Source organism: Pseudorca crassidens, chromosome 2 (assembly GCF_039906515.1).
Source record: "Pseudorca crassidens isolate mPseCra1 chromosome 2, mPseCra1.hap1, whole genome shotgun sequence".
NCBI lineage: Eukaryota > Metazoa > Chordata > Mammalia > Artiodactyla > Delphinidae > Pseudorca > Pseudorca crassidens.
The window spans coordinates 16313595-16334191 of NC_090297.1; the positions used below are offsets into that span (position 1 = coordinate 16313595).

General features: G+C 55.1%; 1 protein-coding gene across 2 annotated transcripts in view; it reads right to left on the reverse strand.

Moving 5' to 3' along the window:
* The window catches only part of ECE1 (endothelin converting enzyme 1), a 114887-nt gene that overhangs the window by 12167 nt on the left and 82123 nt on the right, over positions 1-20597 (reverse strand). For both annotated transcript variants that reach the window (XM_067723028.1, XM_067723018.1), the window contains exons 5-12: positions 19498-19619; positions 16595-16741; positions 15345-15410; positions 14023-14214; positions 8139-8281; positions 6440-6554; positions 1586-1696; positions 250-348 (exon numbers count right to left, since the gene is read on the reverse strand). In XM_067723028.1, the coding sequence (XP_067579129.1) occupies positions 250-348; positions 1586-1696; positions 6440-6554; positions 8139-8281; positions 14023-14214; positions 15345-15410; positions 16595-16741; positions 19498-19619 (995 nt within the window). The remainder of the gene's footprint in view (positions 1-249; positions 349-1585; positions 1697-6439; positions 6555-8138; positions 8282-14022; positions 14215-15344; positions 15411-16594; positions 16742-19497; positions 19620-20597) is intronic.

The window sequence follows — 20597 nt, forward strand, 5'->3', positions numbered from 1 at the left end:
GCTGGGCTGCATCTCATCCATGGTCACACCTCCCTTGCGCACTTAGCACAGTTTGTTTTCATACAGTCGTTAATCCGATCATGTGTTCAAGGCTGTCCCTCCATCGTGCTGGACTTTCCACCTCCTGAACGCAGGACAGCAACCGTGCTGCGCTCATTGGATAAAACTAGTCCCTCCTTCATCCACCCTCGTCTCTCTGAGGCTGCTGCCCTCTGTGCGGGACCCCTCCCAGCACCCGTCCAGCCTCACCTTTTCCTTGGCTGATTTCCGAGTGTCTTCATCCATCCACTTCAGGGTGCTCAGGCTCTCTTCAAACGCCTTCTTGATCTCCAGGATTATCTCGCTGGCCTGAGGAGACAGCAGCTGAACCAGTCAGGTCTGGGCACTGGACTTGCCTAAAGGCAGTGGGCATCCCAGGGAGAAGGATGACGCCAGGCCAGAGACTCAACTCAGATCCTGGCTCGAGGCCTTGTCCTCCAAGGTGCTGGGCTAAGGAGGGGGGCCACAGCCATGTTCCCCCAAACTCGTTCCTCTGAACACTAACATCCTGTGAGATGAGACTGGACTTCTGTAAACAGGGCTCCCTGGTCAAATACACTCAGGGCAAGCTTTGGAAAAGTCTCTTTGCTGTGGGACTTTTCAGAGCCTTTACTGGGTACCAGGCGCTGCAACTCTTTTTAGAGATGCCGGAATATGTAGCTGTTCTCAGATGTACTGGACCACAGAATTCCTTTCTGATGGACTGGGCTTTAAAATCTAGAGAGGTCGAGTTCTGAGGAGCGGTTTCAGAAATGCTCTGCTTGGGCTGGAGATGAATGGCTGCTTTTGAGGGTGATAACGTCGAGAGCAGACCCGGAGACTGAAGGCTCTAGGGCAGGGGAAGGTGGAGTCGGTCAGCAGAAAGAGCAGAGGGACTGATGGCATCAGCCACTAACAGGTAGGTCATGGTCAGTCACGTAATAGATTTGAGTCTCAGTTTGCTAACCTCTGACTGCAAATAATATCTATGCAGTTAAACTTAGAAATAAAAGTGGTACCAAGGACGTAACAGCTACCATTTATTGAGCCCTTCTTCTGTGCCAGGTGCCCTCTTGTGTGCACTATGTCATTTAGTCTCCACTGGCAGGATGGACACTCCCACTTCCATGTTCACGGAGTGAGATTATCCCAAGTCACCCAGCCAGGAAGAGGTAAAGCCAGGATCTGAGCTGGGGCCTGGCTGTCGCCTGGTGCTCAGCCATGAGGTTCCTCTGTCCGTCACCCCTCGAGGTCAGGGTGCTCTGTCAACATTACCTCTCTGGGTCCTGCCTGCCCCTTGGAGGTGGAGATGGCTGGAATAACCTGGCCGGGCTGCGGTGAGGGTTACATGAGCTACTACAGATAAAGTGCCTGGTAACCGATCATAGTAGCTATTGTGCCTAACTCAGATTATTCAAGGCTTTAGAAAACAGGACCTTGGAGTTAAAGCTGGAGCCCTGGCCTGGGGTAGGGAAGGTCCAGAGCAGACCAGAGCGTGGGCTGTCAGGCTCGTGAGGGGCCATGGCAGGAGTGATGTCACAGCCTGTGTGCACAGGGAGACACTTACTATGTTCTTGCTGTCCTCGGCGAAGGTCGCTTTGACGAACATGGGGCCCAGGGCGAAGCCCAAGGTGTTCTCTGTGTCACTCACGCAGAACTTCCAGCGAGGAAGACAGGTCTGGAAAACACAAGTCAGAGGGGTTACTTGGCCCCCATCCTTCTTCCCAACCCCTGGCTGTCTGGGAGGTAGCACCAGCTAGGCCCGTGCTCCTGTCCAGAACTTGAGGGAGACCTTTTCTGACCCAGTGGAAGTTATTTTAGGCACTGGACCAAGAGGCCACGGGATAGCCCTAATCACCGGCATCTACTACTTCCTGCAGAGCACTTCACAGATGCTGATGGTATCCTCCGGAGCCATCAAAATGAACCTGGGAGCCTGATGAGGAAACAGATACTCAGCCAGGGGAAACCGCTGGTCCAGAGGCCCCCAGCCACCGGAACTCTCACGTGCCTGATTCCACATCCCACGCCCCTTCTGGAAGAGGATGAGGATCCTGGTGGCAGAGAGCCTTGGGCAGTTAACTTTCTACCCCCCGGTGAGGCGCTAGCTTCAGCCCCACTTGCTCCCCTGCCCTGGCAGTCTTTGTGGACAGTCCCACAAGTGGTGGCCCTGCTCACATAAACCCCTGTGCTGCAGAGGAAGCCCAGTCTTCTTAACCCTGAAGAGCAGGTGGTAAAAACCACCCAGGCTCAGGGTAGCCTGCTTCATAACAGCCATCAACTGGAAACAGCACAAATGCCCATCGACAGGCAGATGGATAAACAAAACGTGGTATTTTTATACAACAGCACACGACTTGGAAACAAAAGGGAAGGAACAACTGATGTACACAACATGGATGAATTTCACAGCTGTTTTGCTGAGCTAAAGAAGCCCGCACAGTTGCGTGGTCCCATCTACGCCCACCTCTGGGGATGCTGGGTCGGGGAGACTGATGGGAATGGCGGGCAAGGGACCCTCCTGTGCAGAGCACGCTGGACAAACGGCTGATGGAAATGTTCTCTGTCTTGATTGGGTTGGTGGTTACAGGAGTGATTTCATTTGTCAAAACTCACTAACCTGTATACTTAGTGTATACATTTTATTGTGTGTAAATTACACCTTTTAAAAATTTTTCTTAAAGGCAAGAAGGAAGAAAGGAAGGAAGAAAAAGGCACTCCAGCCTTCGCTAAGTTCTTTTTTTTTTTTTTTTTTTGCGGTATGCGGGCCTCTCACTGTTGTGGCCTCTCCCCTTGCGGAGCACAGGCTCGGGACGTGCAGGCTCAGTGGCCATGGCTCACGGGCCCAGCTGCTCCGCGGCATGTGGGATCTTCCCAGACCAGGGCACGAACCCATGTCCCCTGCATCGGCAGGCGGACTCCCAACAACTGCGCCGCCAGGGAAGCCCCTCTAAGTTCTTTTAAACTCTCCCAGCCGTGTGTCCACTTGGCCGCCCCTCTCCTCCCCGCAACCCCACCCACTGCTCTTCCTCAGCTTCAAAGCCTACAGCTGGACACGGGCTGTACCCGGACCTGGCGGAGCCTGACCCCACAGGAGGTTGGGCCCAGGGGGATTCTAACTCCTGGGCTCTGTGGGGGCTCCAGGCTGGGACGGCTGAATCACGGACTGATTCTTATTGTCTTCTCAGGGGGTTCTTCGCGTAAACCCGTTCATTCACGCACGCGTTCATTAACTCACACAACCAGTGTTCTCTGAGCAGTTCTGCTGTGCCCTGACGGTGCTAGGTCTTGCCCTCTGGGCTCAGCTGAAATGCCCAGAACATTCGGGGGAGAGACAGGTGCATAAAAAGCGTAACAGCATCAGCAATAGTAGTAAATGTTTAGTAAGTGTTTACTGGGTGCAGGGCCCTACCCTGCAGAATCCTCGCTGTTAACCCGACGAGGCAGGTACCCTCTGTGCTCCTTTCTGCAGATGAAGAAGACGGTGTGCAGTATGGTAGCCTTCGCAGCAGACTTTGCAGGGATTCCCTCATGTAATCCCAGACAACCCTCTGGTAAATAGGGCAGTGATGAGTTACCCCTTTTTACAGATGGGAAGACTGAGCTCCCTGATCCAATGAAGTGATTTGCCCAAGGCTGTATGGTTAGAGGAAGCACTGCAAACTCAGAACTTCTGACCCAGAGCTCTGTGCTATTACCTCCCTACAAGGATGGGCACCTGGATGCTCTATAAGGCTTTACAAATTAAAAGTGTTTTCCCAAATGGAGGCCATTCCCAAGGGTCCTGTGAGATGAGGTCAGGGATGATCCCAAACAACAGATGAGAAAACTGAGGCTCAGAGAGCCTGGGAGACCACGTGTTCAGGGGACAGAGTCCCTGCCTTGTCGCGTCTGTGACCCAGGCGCTCACCCAGGACTGGTCCAAGATAGCAGCAGGTAGGGCAGGAAGGAGACTACCCAAGGTCACACAGCGGGGCTGTGCTTTGAGTTGTGCAGGACGCAAGCTGGACAGATCTGGCCTGGACCCAGAAGCAGCCATGGTGGGGAGTGGGGAGGGCCAGAGAATGAGAAACAGATGAGCAGTGTCTTCCCCCCTCAGCCCCGGGGCATCTAGTGAGCCCCAGCTCAGAGCCTCCCACGTCCAGGGTCTCCCAGCTGCCCTTGCTTCTGCCAAGGCCTTCCTGTGTCCCACCAGCTTTCAGCACCTCGTTAGTCAGCGCAGCAGCTGCACGTTGAACCTGGTCCGGGAACTCTAAGCATACAGTCCAGTAGTGTTATATCTACTGGCTGTGCAACCAATCTCCAGAACTTTTCATCTTGCAAATCTGAAACTCTCCACCCATTCAACAACTCCCCACTCTCCTCTCCCCACCTGCTGCCCCTGGCAACCACCAGGAAGCCCAATTTTAACTTTTGGTTCCTGCAGAGTAGAGGCTGAGTGGTGCAGAGCTCAGGGGTACGGGCTGTGGAATCCGATGTGCTGGGTTTCAGAGCCACTCCACTTACAAGCTGCGTGACTGAACAAGTCCCTTCCCCTCACTGAGCCTCAGTTGCCTCATCTGTAAAATGAGATAACAGTTTCCAAGACACAGAACTGTTGTAGGAGCTTGGTGAGATAATGCCTATAAAAAGTAAACATCCAGTGACGATATAGTTTATTCATTATCACTAATAGTGAGTAGCCAAAAGTGCCAAATGTAGTCATCCAGACCTGGGTGTGAATTTGAGCTTGGCTGCTTCCTTGCTGAGTGACTAGGGAAACCCCTTACCTCGCTGAGCCTCTGTCTCCTCATCTGTAACCCGGGGTGGGGATAAAGTGATGATGGAGGCGTGTGCCCCCGACACAGAGCCGTCTCTGTAACTACCATCCCGGGTCCTGGTCAGGCCCTTCCCGTATAAAGTCTCCTGGGAGACCACGTATTCAGGGGACAGAGTCCCTGCCTTGTCGTGTCTGTGACCCAGGCGCTCACCCAGGGCTGGTCCAAGATAGCAGCAGGTGGGGCAGGAAGGAGGGCAGGGCAGCCAGCTCTTCCCCTGGCCCTTCTCTGCGGGCCCAGGGTGGCCTTCGTGGCTGAGCAAGCCCCTCTTGTCAGGAACAGGGATTGTTCCCAGCCTCCCTCTCCCTCTGTCCCCTTCCTGCCAGAGGTGGGTGTACAAGGGGAGGGAGAGACAGAACTTTCCCCAGGATCAACTCCGGGGCCCACATGCTGCCATTCTCTGCCAGTCCTCATCTGGCTCTGCCCACTGCCCTGGACTCTGGGAGGGGCTGCAGGAGCAGAGTCCACCTGGCGCCAGCTCTGCTCGCCCCCTGGGGTCTTGCTAGCTGCGGTCCTGGGCGTGGGCAGGGTGTGCCGGGGCAGGGGGGTTTGGCACTCCAGCCTCCACTGCTCTGTGGCTGGGGCACCTCCTAGCTGCCTGCAGGGGTCCCGGCTTGGTGTATCCCCTCAGCACGTGAGGACTGATCGGTTTCTCTCAGCCCCCTCAGCAGACGTGGGGGCCTGGGGCACAGAACCCATTTCAGTGTCTCCGTACTGGGCTCAGAGTCTGGCACATGGTGGCAGGGCGTCAGTGAACACGCACTAGCTGGCCGTGTGAACGACACAATGACCTCCACTTCCTTGGGGAGGTGGAAGTAGCTGGAGGGCAGGGGTCACAGTGGGGCAGTTAAAGCTGGTGAAGGGACTTCCCTGGTGGTCCAGTGGTTAAGACTCCGGGCTCCCAGTGCGGGGGGCCCGGGTTTGATCCCTGGTCGGGGAACTAGATCCCACATGCGTGCTGCAACTAAGAAGCCCACATGCCGCAACTAAAAAAAAGATCCCGTGTGCCTCAACTAAGATCCCGTGTGCCTCAACTAAGATCCCGCGGGCCTCAACTAAGACCTGGCACAGCCAAATAAAGATAAATAAATAAGTACTAAAAGATAAAATAAAATAAAATAAAGCTGGTGGAAACCACCTGGTCTGGGGCTTGGGAGGAGAATGGTATCAGTGGACACTCGTGTCGTACTTACCGTGAGTCAGGGGCTGCTCCGAGGGTTTTAAATTTATGGTGAAGAAGTAGTATTATTGGGGGGGTCCCTGTGTGAGAGGGGGCTGATGGGCATACCCACCTTGCAGGGATGTGACAGTCACATGAGTTACACAAGGAAAGCCTCATCACCGTCACCATTGAGAAGGAGGCGGAAGGGAAGCCCAGAAGCCACCTTTTGCTGTAAATTAGCTAAATCACTGAGAGTCCTCTTCACACTTGAAGACGGTGTAATCACCTCTTCCTGGAAACTTCTGCCCACCCTGGCTGGCTTAGATCCCCTCCTGTGCGCCCAGGGACACCATGGGGGATCCCTTCAGTGGCCCTCTTCATCCCCTGCCTGTCATCTACCTCCCTCGCGAGTTCTAGGGCCTGGCGCACAGCAGGTGCTCACCTTCTTAGTCCCGTACATGACTTCCATGAACTTCTCGTCGGCGTCCTGAAAGCGCTGATCGAGGAAGGAGCTTGTTTTCCGCACCAGGTTCCAGATCATGTAGTTGTTCAGCAGGCTGGGGCAAGAAGATGACAGACAGGCTCAGAAGTGCCCCAGGTTGGATGCACAGCAGCATTCCCCCCACTGGCCTCTAGGGGGCGCCCACGGAGATGTACCCTGGATGCTGTGTGGTACTGGGCTGAAGAAGGGAAGGAGTGGCCATTTCCAATGCTTGGGGAAGACCCAGCCAGAAGGCCAAAGATGGGAAAGCGGGCCTAAGAATCGGAGGGGAAGGAAGGAAGCTCTGGCCAGCCAGGCCAAGTTCTCTATGAATGAGAGCTCTCACTGCCCCCATCCCCAGGGCACAGAGAACCATCTGTGGCTGGTGTCACCTTTGCAAACAAGTCACCTTCACACATAGATATAGTGTTCACTATGGTGGACATCCAGCCTCAAACTGGAACCAACCTGAAAGTCTGACAAGTGGGGAACAGTGAGTAAATAATCATATTTATACTTGATGGAATATTATGTAGCCATGAAAAATGAGACCTGCAGAGGGTCTGGGACGACATGGGGAAGGTGCTTATGGTAAAGGTCAAGGGAAAAGCAGACTATACACGTGGTCACGATGATGGCGAAAAAAATCCACCTCTGTGTTAGAAAATCCACCTCTTGCTCTCTCTCTCACATACCTGCTTCTCTCTACAAACACATATACACATCCCATAAGATCAACATGAGTGTTTTGGGTAATTTGAATTTTTTTCTGTAGTTAAAAACATTTCTGCAACAAATCTTTACAATTAGAAAATCATAGGACCTCCCTGGTGGTCCAGTGGTTAAGAATCTGCCTTCCAATGCAGGGGACGCAGGTTCAATCCCTGGTCGGGGAACTAAGATTCCACATGCCGGGGGGCAACTAAGCCTGTGCGCTCTAGAGCCTGCATGCCACAACTAGAGAGCCCGTGTGCCGCAACTAAGACCTGACGCAGCCAAATAAATAAATAATTAAAAAATTATTTATTATTTTTGGCTGCGTTGGGTCTTCATTGCTGTGCGTGGGCTTTCTCTAGTTGCGGCGAGCGGGGGCTACTCTTCATTGTGGGGCGCGGGCTTCTCATTGTGGTGGCTTGTTTTGTTGCGGAGCATGGGCTCTAGGTGCGCGGGCTTCAAGAGTTGTGGCACACACGCTCAGTAGTTGTGGCTCGCGGGCTCTAGAGCACAGGCTCAGTAGTTGTGGCACACAGGCCTAGTTGCTCTGCGGCATGTGGTATCTTCCCGGACCAGGGCTCAAACCCGCGTCCCCCTCCACTGGCAGGCGGACTCCTAACCACTGCACCCCCAAGGAAGCCCACTAAATAAATATTTTTTAAAAATCATAAATATTAACTAAATTATTAGCTAACATTTACTGAGTCCCATTCAGTGTCAGGCACTGTGTTAAAATACTTCACACAGATTATTTCACTCAGTTCTCTGTATTTGTATCCCCATTTTATGGATGAGGAAAATGAACCCGAAAAAGGGAAAGAAACGTGCCCAAGGCTACCAAGCTGGCGGGCGGAGGAGCCTGGGTACCCTGCAGCCTCTCACAGAAGCCAGCCCAGGGCCCATGTTCCTAGTCAGTGTGGCCCCCGTCCCGGCCGGGTGCCCTTACCATTTGTCTGTGATGTTGATGAGGGTGGAGACCTGGCTCAGGTACTCTTTGTCATAGACGACTATAGGCTCGGATTCGTTGATCTCCACGGGGTAGAAGATGGTGTTGAGGAACGGCAGCCAGTTGATGGCGGGCGCCAAGGCCTGGAAGGGAAGCAGACAGCGTGACTCTGGCTGGGCTGCTTCTCCTCAGAGCCCAGGACTCTAGGTCGTTCTTCTGAAGAAGGCGCCATTGAGCCCTCTCCGCAGACAAAGCAAAGAGCTGGGCGCTGGCTGACGGTGCACTGGGCAGATGCGATGTCAAACCCAGGCTGGCTGACTGTTGTCAGGGACGCTGTACGTATAGAACCGTAAGGCACCAAACACCAAACTGTAACTCGAAATGGAATAAGAGGAGACACAGTGACAGCAGCGGCAGCCACTGCTGGTCAAGCCCCTCCTGGGCCAGGGGCCACCATCAGTGACACACATCTTCTCTCAGTTGGACCTCACGACAAGCCTAGGCAGTAGGTACCATTATCCCCATTTTACTGATGAGGAAACTGAGCCTCAGAGGGATCTGCAATGGATGTGTGTAGAATCGGGAGCCAACTGCCTGGGTTCATACGCTTACCAGCTGTGTGACCTGGAGTAAGTGGATGAGCCCTCTGTGCCTCGGGATCTCATCTGAAAAGTAAGGCTCATCATCATCATAAAACCCACCCCACAGGGTTGGTGTGAGAATTAAACAAGGAATCCTGTCTGTTCTACTCAACATGTGGTCCTGTAACATCAACTAGATTCTATATGATCAGTCTTCTGTATGATTGGTAACTACAAGAATAACAGCAGTAGAGTGCATAGAATTCTCTGGTCCACAGGAGGTCTTTCTCAGGCATGGGATCTGGAAAAGCAAGCATAGGATGATAACCCCAGCAAGAGAGGAAAAGCCCTCAGCTTAGCCCATGCCCACACAGGAAGCCAGTCAGCTCTATTTTAAGATAATTTAAAAGGAGCACCTGCACACAACCCTCCCCACAGAGGCACATGCCACTTTGCATAACTCTCAGCTCCCAGAGGGCTGCACTTGCCCTTGGCCCACCTAACGGCAGCCCCACTGCATAGAGCTCCCATCTGTCTATCTTCGGGCGCCACAGCCAGGAGTTCCATTTCCCACCAGGCAGCCTCCAGCCATGCGAGCTATTTCTCAAGGTTCCAATTACTGTCTTGTGAGTGTTTTGATGACCAAGTGGCACAACTTTAAAAAAAAATTGTGGTAACATAAAATCTACCACCTTAGCCATGTTTAAGTGTACAGTTCAGTGGCATTAAGTATAATATGTTCACGTTGTGCAACCATCACCACCATCCATCCACAGAGTTCATCTTGCAAAACTGAAACTCTGAATCTATTAAAAATAACTCCCCCATCCCCCTCCCTCAGCCCTAGACAACCACCATTCTACTTTCTGTCTGTGAACCTGACTACTCTATGTACCTCATCTAAGTGGAACCATGCAGTCTATTTGTCCTTGGGACTGGCTTATTTAACTTAGCATAATGTCCTCAAGTTACACAACTTTTGAATGGACTGCTCTAGTCCTATTTTCCCCATATGTTCTGTTGTTTTTAGTTCTTTTCAGTCCTGTAGTTTTACAGGATGCAAGGTTTTTCAGGACTGCATATACTGTGTTACAGCAAAAATGCCTGTAACGTCCATGGTATCTGGCATTTAGCAAGCAATCAGTGTTAGCTATTATAATCATTGATGAGCTATTGTAATCACTGCTCAAAGTCTCCCAAGAGTGGTCCTGGGACTGATTCCAAATTCTGACCTTTGTTTCCTTGAAAACGGGCAAAATGTGAGACAAATAAAGGAAGCGAGAGATGCCTTATAAATGGCCTTCACACAGGAAGATCAATTAAGAACGTAAAATCAGTGACATCGATGAATCTATAACCTGCTGGTAAATACTTATAATGTCCTCAGTGACAGAGGCAGCCATAAAAACCTCCCACTTGACAGTCTCTCTGGTTTTAAAGGGCAGCTCAGCTGCTGGGGAACAAGGACCTAAAAGGACTGAGGAGGGCAGGTCCCGTGGGCAGTGGTGTGCTGGTAAACATTTAACAACTGGCTCTCAGTGATGCCGGATAATTTGCATTCCCACCATGACCTACTGCAAACTACCCACAGAGTTGGGAAGAGCTGTGCTCAGTTGCCCCAATACATCCCCATCTGCCTGGGACCAAGGTGAGCTGGAAGAGCCCTGTTTTGGAGAAGACCTAGATTGGGGTCCCCACCATGAACCAGCTCTGGATCTCAAGTCACTTTGCAGCCTTTCTCTCAAATGGAGACAAAAATCCCTACCAAGGGGCTTCCCAGGTGGCGCAGTGGTTGAGAGTCCGCCTGCCAATGCAGGGGACACGGGTTCGAGCCCTGGTCTGGGAGGATCCCACATGCCGCGGAGCAACTGGGCCCGTGAGCCACAACTCCTGAGCCTGCGCGTCTGGAGCCTGTGCTCCGCAACAAGAGGCCACGACAGTGAGAGGCCCACGCACCGCGATAAAGAGTGGCTCCCGCTCGCCACAACTGGAGAAAGCCTTCACACAGAAACGAAGACCCAACGCAGCCAAAAATAATAAATAAATAAATTAATTAAAAAAAAAAAGCTGACGCAGCCACAGATAAAATAAAAATAAAAATAAATTAAAAAAAAAAATCCCTGCCAAGGGTGGGCTACTCTGTGCCTCTCGGGACAGCTTATACAATAAATCGAGCTTCTTTTTTCCCGTAGCTTGTCCATTCCTCCCTCTCTTCCTGGCAAGAGCTCCTTAAGCAGGTGACCTCTGGGGCTCCCCATCAAATTTCTGTGGCTGCAAAACTTGAAGGTGTCCAGGTGAGATGGTCAAACAGGGCTCAACACTTAGAGCTACCTGACAGTGTGACCTGCTGGCAAAGCCCCCCGGGAAAATCGCCAAGTTTACAAAATGTCGCTGTTTATACAATTAACAAGAGCTTCCTAAACTGCAGGTGATTGGAACTCTCTGATCAGGGTACAGATACAGGGGATGATAAATCCCCGTATACTTAACACAAGCCTGTTCCTTTCGGGAGAGCAGGTGTTCTGTGCAGGTAAATTCCCGCAACTCTGAAACAGAGTGCGTGTTGAATACCAGGATTTTCACATTTTCAATCTTTACTGATTTAGTGAACACTTCACTTAAACCCGAGTGCCTGGGTCCATCTCCATGGAGACGGCTGTTTTAACCAACCAGGACATTCCACTTGTGACTCAAAGCCTTTGGGGCACACAGATGAGCTCTATTTTCCACACTTGCAGCCAAAGAGCACTGCTGGTCACCAAGCACCCAGCTCAAGTAGGCTTGCAACGTGGGAGAGGAACGAGGACGCTCCCAGGCTCTGTCTCAGCTGAAGAATTTAGAGCAGAGGATGGGGCTCACTCCCAATCAATTTTTGGTGTGGAAGGTCCTAGAAAGGAACAGGAAGGTCCTCAAGCCCCTAGAGAAGCAACACAAGGATGTTGGATTCATGGGTCTGAATTCAGACTCTGCTGCTGGGGGCTTGCCTGGAACCGCCGTGTGTTCCTAGAACCACACTGTGAAAGGCTGGGGCGTCTTTCCCTGAGCCTCCTGGAGTCTGGGAAGAACACCAAATTTCCAGATACCAGGGAACAAAAAGACATTCTCTGTCCAAGGGTGGAATGAATCAAACTGGTTTAGGGCTGGAGACGTGGGCTGTCATCACCGATGACACAGGAATAATACTAAGATCGATTACTGTAATATGTTCGAATTGCATGTCAGTTTACAAGATGAGATCCCATCCTTTGCCTTATCTCACCGTCATGCAACCCCATGGGCAGGGCAGGCCAAATCTCATCCAGGACACCAGGCTTCAGGGGTCCAGGACTTCTTTAAACACTAGATATAATATTTTTATACGTAACCATGCCCATTTCTCCTGAGAGACGCGCCACAGTTTTCAACCTGTCCTCAAAGAATTCTGTGACTTAAAGTTAAGAACCACTGCCCCTTATGAGGGCAGGGGCTGTCCCTCATTTGTCTCTGTGTTCTGCAATGGAGCAGGTGTAAATGAGCAAGCAAAGCCCATTTTACAAGGAAGGAAACCGAGGCTCAAAGAGGGGGTTATGTGACTTGCCCAAGGCTCACGGTGGGGCTGGGCCAGAGCAGTCTTCTGACTCCAAGCCCAGGACTCACACAACTCCAGGCTGCTGCCTCTGCTAAAATCCTCCCCACCTTGGGAGCTCTGTAGCTGGGAGGGAGGAAAAGCCTTTCCTTGCTTGCTTGGAAGAACAGAGCGAAAGCAATGGTGAAAAGACATCTAGGGGCAGAGCCTGGAAGCCACGCTGGGGCAGATGTGCCCAGGGCTGCTGTGCTTTCTCGGCCACTCTCGGGCTGTCAGTTGCCTTCGTGGCCACTGCAGGGGGGAGAGGGACTGCTGGAGCCCTTCTGGGCTGAGAACTGGGCAGCTGGAGCAAACCAAACCATGTTGCACAAACAGCATCTCCCTCGACTTCCTGGCCTCGGAGCGGAAAAACAGTGCCAGATGGTGCCCAGCACAGGCTGCTGATCTCCATAACAATCCACTCAGCACCACTCCCCCCGATGCCAGCTTCTCTGGGGACCTAAAGGGCAGCTGGCACCCAGAAGGAGGCCAGGCTCTCTTGCCCTCATCCCCAGCCTTTGTGTGGGCTGCACCTCCGCCTGGGACACTCAGTCAGCCTGGCCCCTGCTCACTTATTCATTAGACTCACCCTCCCTGACTTAGCTCTGCCCCTGGCCCCAGTGCCCTGCTTCTTTTGTCCAAAGCACTCGGCAATGAGATTGAGCTTGTTTCCTCGCTGGTGTCCCTTACTCGCCTGGAAGCACGTCAAGAGCAAGGCCCCAAGGTAGACCCACAGACACCTGTTGGAGGGAGGGATGGAGGGAGAAAAAGGGGTAGGGACCTAGGTGTTCTTCCCTAAAGCAGCAGAGATGAGCCAAACTCTAATGGATGGGCAGGACTCGGCTGGGCAGAGGAAGAGTGAAGCCTCCACACAGGTGGCCTGGACATCCTTCCGAGCAGGGAAGCACGGCCTAGCCGAGCATTCCTGGGCGATGGCAGGAAACAGGAAGATTGACTAAGGCCATTCTGCTGATTCCTCGGCGACCCCAGAGCCTGGGGGAAGGCTGGACACCAACATGCCACGAACTGGAAAGAAGGAACTGGCAGGCAATCAACTCACTACCTGCAAGTCCCAAGCAGCCACCAGGGGGCAGGCTTTGATAGAGGCTGACCTACAGACGAGACATCGACTTCTCAGATGGGTACACCCAGTGCAGAGGGCGACTGACCCCAACCCTGTTACAGCTCCAGGAGGTCACCAGGGTCGTGGTCAAAAGCAGAGCTCCAGTGAACCAAGCCTGAGTCCAGGTCCCAGCTCCCCTGCCACTTAGGAGCCTAGAGGCCTTGAGCACATCACCTAACCTCCCGGCTTGGAAAAGGGAGGTGACATCAGAACCCAACATTCACGTTTATTGTGCACCAGGCTTGATGTACTTGAGCTTGAGAGACTGGAAATGCCCAGTCAATGTGAGCCAATATTATCACGACCACAGAGTCTCCCCAGGTAGCTGCGGTTGCAGAAAAGCAGCCTGGCGTAGGGCAAGAGACTGGCTTTGGCTGGTCTCCGGCTGTGTGGCCTTCAGCAGGCAACTCTAACTCCCTAAGCCTCAGCTCCGTCTGTGAACTGGGGACAACAACCACCCCTGCTTCACGGGGTTGTTCTGAGGGTCTGGTGAAGGGGGTGTCAACACCCCAGCCTAGTGCCCTCCATCCTGAGTTCTGTGCTGCCTCAGCCTCCGCGTCAGCAGAGCTCAGCTACCTGCAGTTCGGCTGCTGTCACTTTGTGGTAGAGGAGCTCCTCGTCCCGGCGCTTCTCCTGGGGGATGGTGATGTTGGCCAGTGCTGTCTCAAAGTCCAGGATCTGCTGCATCTGGGGCCGGATGGTGTCCTCGTCCCCTCCGCCCAGCAGCTTTCCCAGCTGGACCATGTAGTTCAGGTATCCCGTCAGCACCTGTGGGACCCAGCACCCCCCATCCGTCAGTGGCTGCTACCCACTGCTCACTGGACAAGGGGGGCAGGGTGGGGCAGGCCAGCTGCAGCCCTGCGCAGGGAGCCAGGGGGCTGGGGGGTTTCATCCAGGATACCCGCCGGAAACTAGCTTCAAGAATGGTTTTGGCAGTGCACTCCTTCACTGGTTCCCCATGGCCCTCAGGATAAAGCCCACAAAGGTCCCGAAGTGGGCTGGTCCCTGCTGTCCCAGCCCACACTCCCTCCTGGACGCCCATCACATGGAAGCCACCAATTGGGCCATCGCTCAATTATTGGAACGCACTTCTGATCCACCTGCTCTACCAGGCCCCCAGATTTGAATTAGGTCTCCAGGTTACTTTCTCAGCTCACCCTTCCCTTCTCACAATTTATCATCATGCCTCTAATCGGGTGGTTAGTTACTTAACATCTGCCTCCCCTCCTAGACTCGAAGCCCCATGGGGCAGGGACCAAGCTGGTCTTGTTCATCACTATCTCCCTAGCATCAGGCACTTGGTAGCCACTTGCTCAATACAGTGGGTGGAATCATGAATGGACAGTCAATGAACCTCAGGCCAGGTCTCCCTGGGACATCACAGGAGGCAGCCAGGGGGAGGGAAAGGTGTGGGCTTTGGAGTTAGCGGATCTGGATGAGAATCTCAGCCTCACCACTGACGACTAGCTGTGTGACCTTCATAAGGTCACTTAGCATCTCTGAGCCTTATTTCCTCCTCTGTAACAGGCCAGGTAAAAATAATGTCCATGTGACACATAAGGCGAATGAAGTTCAGAGATGTTCAGTACCTGCAGGGTGACTGGGAAGGCCAGAGGTGATGTGTATATAAGGTGGGCATTATCACTGCCTCGCTCTAGAACGGGGACAAATGACACCTGTCCCCTGTGCCCACGGTGCCTGAATATGGAAGAGCCTTACTCTAGAATGGGGACAAATGATACCCCTCCCCTGCCAGGGACTGCCAGGTAAGGGACACCTCTATGCTCCTCTAGCTTCAAAGACCTGCAGAGGTGTGTACACTGAGGGAACACCGAGGGGGACGAACCACGGAGAGAGGTAGTCTGGGCGGGAGCCACTCTCTGAAGAGGCACACCTACCTTCTCATTCTCGGTTTTGTTCAGGTAATAATCCCTCGAGGGTAAGCCCAGGCCAGACTGGTCCACCTGAAGAGAAAGGCGGGGGTGAGAGGGGATCTCCCGTTGCGCTCGCACACCTGCGCACGCACACCTGCGCACGCACACCTGCGCACGCACACCTGCACGCAGTCTCTGTTCGCTCCAGGGACGGCAGGCATGTGGCAACGGAGGAGCAGCTCAGACCCCAGCAGGAGCACAAGCTGGTAGCCGAGGCCACCCCTGGGATGGGCCCCCCAGCGAGGGGACAGACACATGTCGGGCTACATTCCTTCCCACACATGTGGTCAGCCGTGGGGATTTGGGGCCCTTCTGAAGGTCAGACGGAACCACCCTCCTCTTTAAACTCCTTCTAGGCTCGGCAGAGCACTTCTGCTTCACTGAACACTTCCCAAGGTGGTGAGCAGTCCAGAGCCACTCACAGCTGTGTCACCTTGGTCAAGTTGCCGAACCTTTCTGATCCTCAGGTTCTTTACCTGGAAAATAGGGGAACTATCTGACCCGCAGAGCTGGAATGAGGATTCAAGGAAAGAGTGCCAGTGAGGGCCTTGTTGGGTGCTGGGCAGGTAGGGAGGGCCAATCCCTGATAGCTCCTATCAGAGCCTTGGGCCGCACCTTGACATACCTAGAGTAGGTATTGCTGTAGTTCATTTGACTGACAAGGAAATTGCATCTCAGAGAGGCCGAGGCACTTGCCCATGGTCACGCAGTGAGTGAGTGGCAGAGGTGGGTGGGAACTTAGCCTTCAGGAGGCCCAACCCAGTTTCTTGCTTCTGCCTCTGAGGGTGGGCAGAGCAGGGCTGGGGTCCCCTGGGTGTGCTGGTACTCAGTCTGGGGCAGGCTCTGGCAGGAAGAGGTGGACTCAAAGCTATTCCGAGCAGAGCCACAAAGGCCAGAGACTGAGCTGGGGTGACCGGGAGGTGACTCCAGCTGTGCCCAGGACTTGACATCACTCCTGGGACCCACAGTAACCAGTCAGAACCCCAAAGATTCACCTGTGCTGCAGTGACCCCCACCTACCCAAGGAAGGCAAGCCTGCCCTTTCACAACTTTCCTGCAAAAATCTCACAGTTGGGAGCCTCCAGAGATAACCAAGCTCAGAAACCAGAAGCCTGTCGCCCAAGGGCAGGTCTGCCCTCACGGGCTGCTTGGTAAACTCAAAACAGGCCCTGGGGTCAGGCCCGGCCCTCTCCCCCGGCCTCCCGGCCCCTCACCTGGATCACGTTGCTGCTGGAGTTCTTAGAGTCTGCGCTGACGTAGACAGAGAAGAAGGGCGAGGTGCGGTAGTGGGACGTCACCACCTGCAGCATGCCCTGGAAGTTGTCCTTGTCCCAGGGCCCCGTGATGTTCCAGCCCCCGAGCTGTGGGGAGGGAGGGGGGCCGGGGAGGGGATGAGGCGGGGTCGGGGGAGACTGGGTGTGGATTCTGACTCTGCTGCTGACTTGCTCTGTGACCCTCTGCAGTCCTCTGACCTCTCTGAGCCTCAGGAGTAAATGAAAGGGCTGGTCTGTCTTCCTTCTTTTTTTCTTTCTCTCTCTTCCTCCCTCCCCCTCCCTTCCTTCCTTCCTCCCTCTCTGTCTCTCTCTCTCTCTTCCTCCCTCCCTGTCTCCCCCTCCCTCCCTTCCTCCTTCCCTCCCTCCCTTCCTCCTTCCCTCCCCCCCGCCCCCTCCCCTCCCCCTCCCTCCCTTCCCTCCCCCTCCCTTCCTTCCTTCCTCCCTCTCTCTCTGTCTGTCTCTCTCTCTTCCTCCCTCCCTCCCTCCCCCTCCCTCCCTTCCTCCTTCCCTCCCCCCTCCCCCTCCCCTCCCCTCCCTCCCTTCCCCCTCCCTTCCTTCCTTCCTCCCTCTCTCTGTCTCTCTCTCTCTTCCTCCCTCCCTCCCTCCTTTCCCTCCTTCCTCCCTCTCTCTTTTTCTTCTGGACGTGCCATGTTGCGCAGCTTGTGGGATCTTAGTTCTCCGACCAGGGATTGAACCCACGCCCCCTGCAGTGGAAGCGCAGAGTCCTAACCACTGGACCGCCAGGGAAGCCCCTGGTGTGTCTTCATTAGGGGTTTCTGACCAGTCATGAAAACATATGGCGGCTACTCCCTAGGCAGCTGGGGATGGGGATGGGAAGGAGAATTTTCCTGTGCTCTGTTCACTTTTGCGTACTCCATCACAGGAATGTAATTCCTATTAAAGCAGAAATTCAGTTGTGCCTATAAAAAAAGGGTCCTTATTCTTTAAAAGGTTGGTGAGTTAAGGTCTATCAGAGTTTCTCTCCGAGTTGGGATGCTTTTCATCTCCTCAGTCTTCCCTGGTTGGGCACGTGCTGGCACGTGAGGCCTGTGCCAGCGGAGAGGGGCTGTCCCGTCCCCAATGCCCACAGCTCCCCACCTGGCTGCAGTGCCTCCCCTGAGCCCACCTAGGAGGCGGGCCCCCGGGGAGCAGCAGTTCCCCCGAAAACACCCACGGCCACCCTTCTGTGTGCACTGGGCAGTGCGGCCAGCCTTGGGCGCCCCCCCGACCCCCAAGTCCATCCAAGGCTGACTGGAAGGTGCCCAGGAAGAAGAAGACTCATTCTGCTCAGGGTGACGGGGGGCCCGGGTCAGCGTGGCCCTCCTCACAGGGAGGGCTCTGCTTCTGATCCCAGACTTTCTGTTGGTCCTTCCAGAACATACCCCTCCTCACACACAAACATGCCCCCTGAGGAAATGGAAGTAGCAACGTAGAGAAACATCTTCCCTGTAAATAGGGCCCTTGTCCCACTCACAGACGCCCAGAGACATATACATGTGACAGACAGCCCCACATAAATACATACAGACATTCCCACCTACACAGAGATGTGCACGCACACACACACATACACACTCACTCAGACAATCTGACACATGTCAGCAGACAGACAGACTCCATGATCCAGCTGGTCAAGGTGGCTGGAGGTGTGAGGTGGCTGGGCCCTGGTGGCAGCTGAGAGCTGGGGCAGAAGCCAGGGGCATAGGCTAGTGGCAGGGGCAGGAGGAGATGGGGGGTACGGGGCAGGGACAGGAGGAGATGGGGGCAGGTGGCAGGGGCAAGAGGAGATGGGGGTAGGGGGCAGGGGCAGGAGGAGATGGGGGGTATGGGGCAGGGACAGGAGGAGATGGGGGCAGGTGGCAGGGGCAGGAGGAGATGGGAGTAGGGGGCAGGGGCAGGAGGAGATGGGAGCAGGGGGCAGGGGCAGGAGGAGATGGGGGTACGGGGCAGGGGCAGGAGGAGATGGGGGCAGGTGGCAGGGGCAAGAGGAGATGGGGACAGGGGATGGGGCAGGAGGAGATGGGGGGCAGGGGGCAGGGGCAGGAGGAGATGGGGGTAGGGGGCAGGGGCAGGAGGAGATGGGGGGTACGGGGCAGGGACAGGAGGAGATGGGAGCAGGGGGCAGGGGCAGGAGGAGATGGGGGTAGGGGGCAGGGGCAGGAGGAGATGGGAGCAGGGGGCAGGGGCAGGAGGAGATGGGGGTACGGGGAAGGGGCAGGAGGAGCTGGGGGCAGGTGGCAGGGGCAAGAGGAGATGGGGACAGGGGACAGGGGCAGGAGGAGACGGGGGGCAGGGGGCAGGGGCAGGAGGAGATGGGGGTAGGGGGCAGGGGCAGGAGGAGATGGGGGGTACGGGGCAGGGACAGGAGGAGATGGGGGCAGGTGGCAGGGGCAGGAGGAGATGGGGGTAGGGGGCAGGGGCAGGAGGAGATGGGGGTAGGGGGCAGGGGCAGGAGGAGATGGGGGGTACGGGGCAGGGACAGGAGGAGATGGGGGCAGGTGGCAGGGGCAGGAGGAGATGGGGGTAGGGGGCAGGGGCAGGAGGAGATGGGGGGCAGGGGGCATGGGCAGGAGGAGATGGGGGCAGGGGCAGGAGGAGATGGGGGCAGGGGACAGGGGTAGGAGATGGGGGGTAGGGGACAGGGGTAGGAGATGGGGGGCAGGGGGCAGGGGTAGGAGATGGAAGGCGGGGGCAGGGGTAGGAGATGGGGGGCAGGGGTAGGAGATGGGGGCAGGGGCAAGAGACGGGGGGCAGGGGCAGGAGGAGATGGGGGAAGGGGGCAGGGGCAGGAGGAGATGGGGGAAGGGGGCAGGGGCAGGAGGAGATGGGGCGTAGGGGCTCACCTTCTCGATCAGCTCCATCAGGGGTTTGGCCTTGAGCTCCTCAATCCTGCTTTCGTTCATACATGCACGGTAGTATACCTGGGCCTTCCTTTCTGCCTCACTTACACTGGCCGTGGAGTTTTCTGGAACGACAAGGGAGAGCAGTTTGCACACTGGGTGGCCCTGGGCGAGTCCCTCTTGGAGTCTCGGTGTTCTCAGCTGTGACAAGAGCTGGGACTTGGGCCTGTCAGTGCAGGTGAGGAACCGCCACGGTGGGCATCTGACTGCCGTGGGCAGACTGGAGGGCTCTTCATTCACTGAGCATAGGTAAGGAGAGGAGACTGTGCTTCTCCCTGTCTGTTGGATGGGTTCTCAGACGTGTCCCTGGCCTGGCAGCACGGGCCACCCAACGGGAGGACAGTCTGCTTTCCCTGCCGGCTAGCGTGTGACCCAGATACCCCCGCCCGGTGTGTGGGACAGAGACCTGTCTATTTTTTTTTTCAGATCCCAGAGAACCTTTCTTGTGGTAAAGACAGGGCTTGGACGGAAGCTTTAAGGCCTCGTTCATTACAAACTGACTCTCCGCTTCTTCCTCAGAGGGGCCGGGCATGTTCATCAGACCGAGAGCTGACTCAGAGGCCCTTTGCCATGTCCCTTCCCGTCCCCCACAAGCAGCAACTCAGTTCCTGACACCAGGACACCCGGGAGCCTCTGTCCCTTCTCCTTGTCCTTGATGCCCTGGCTGGGATGCCACCCGCTGAGGCCACGCTCCTGCACGGGCACAAGTGGGGGCAGTGTCCCATCTGCAGCCAGGGCACAGAGGATCCGCCTTTCTCGCAGAGCCCTGCTCCAGACCCCCACCCCGCCGGGCCCCCGGTTCCCTCCGCTCCCGCTCCGCCTTGGGGAACTCCTCACTGCTCTGGCCGCTTTTCCTCATTTCATTCTCATCCCTCCTGGACCCCGAAACCCCTTCCTTTGCTTTCCTTTTCCGGCAGAGCTTTATCCATTCATTCACTAAGTGGGTACTAGCTGCTCACTCTGTGTTAGGCTCTGTGCCAGCTTTGGGGACACAAAAGACAACGTCCCTGTCTCCATGGAGCTTCCTTTCCAGTGTGAGGACA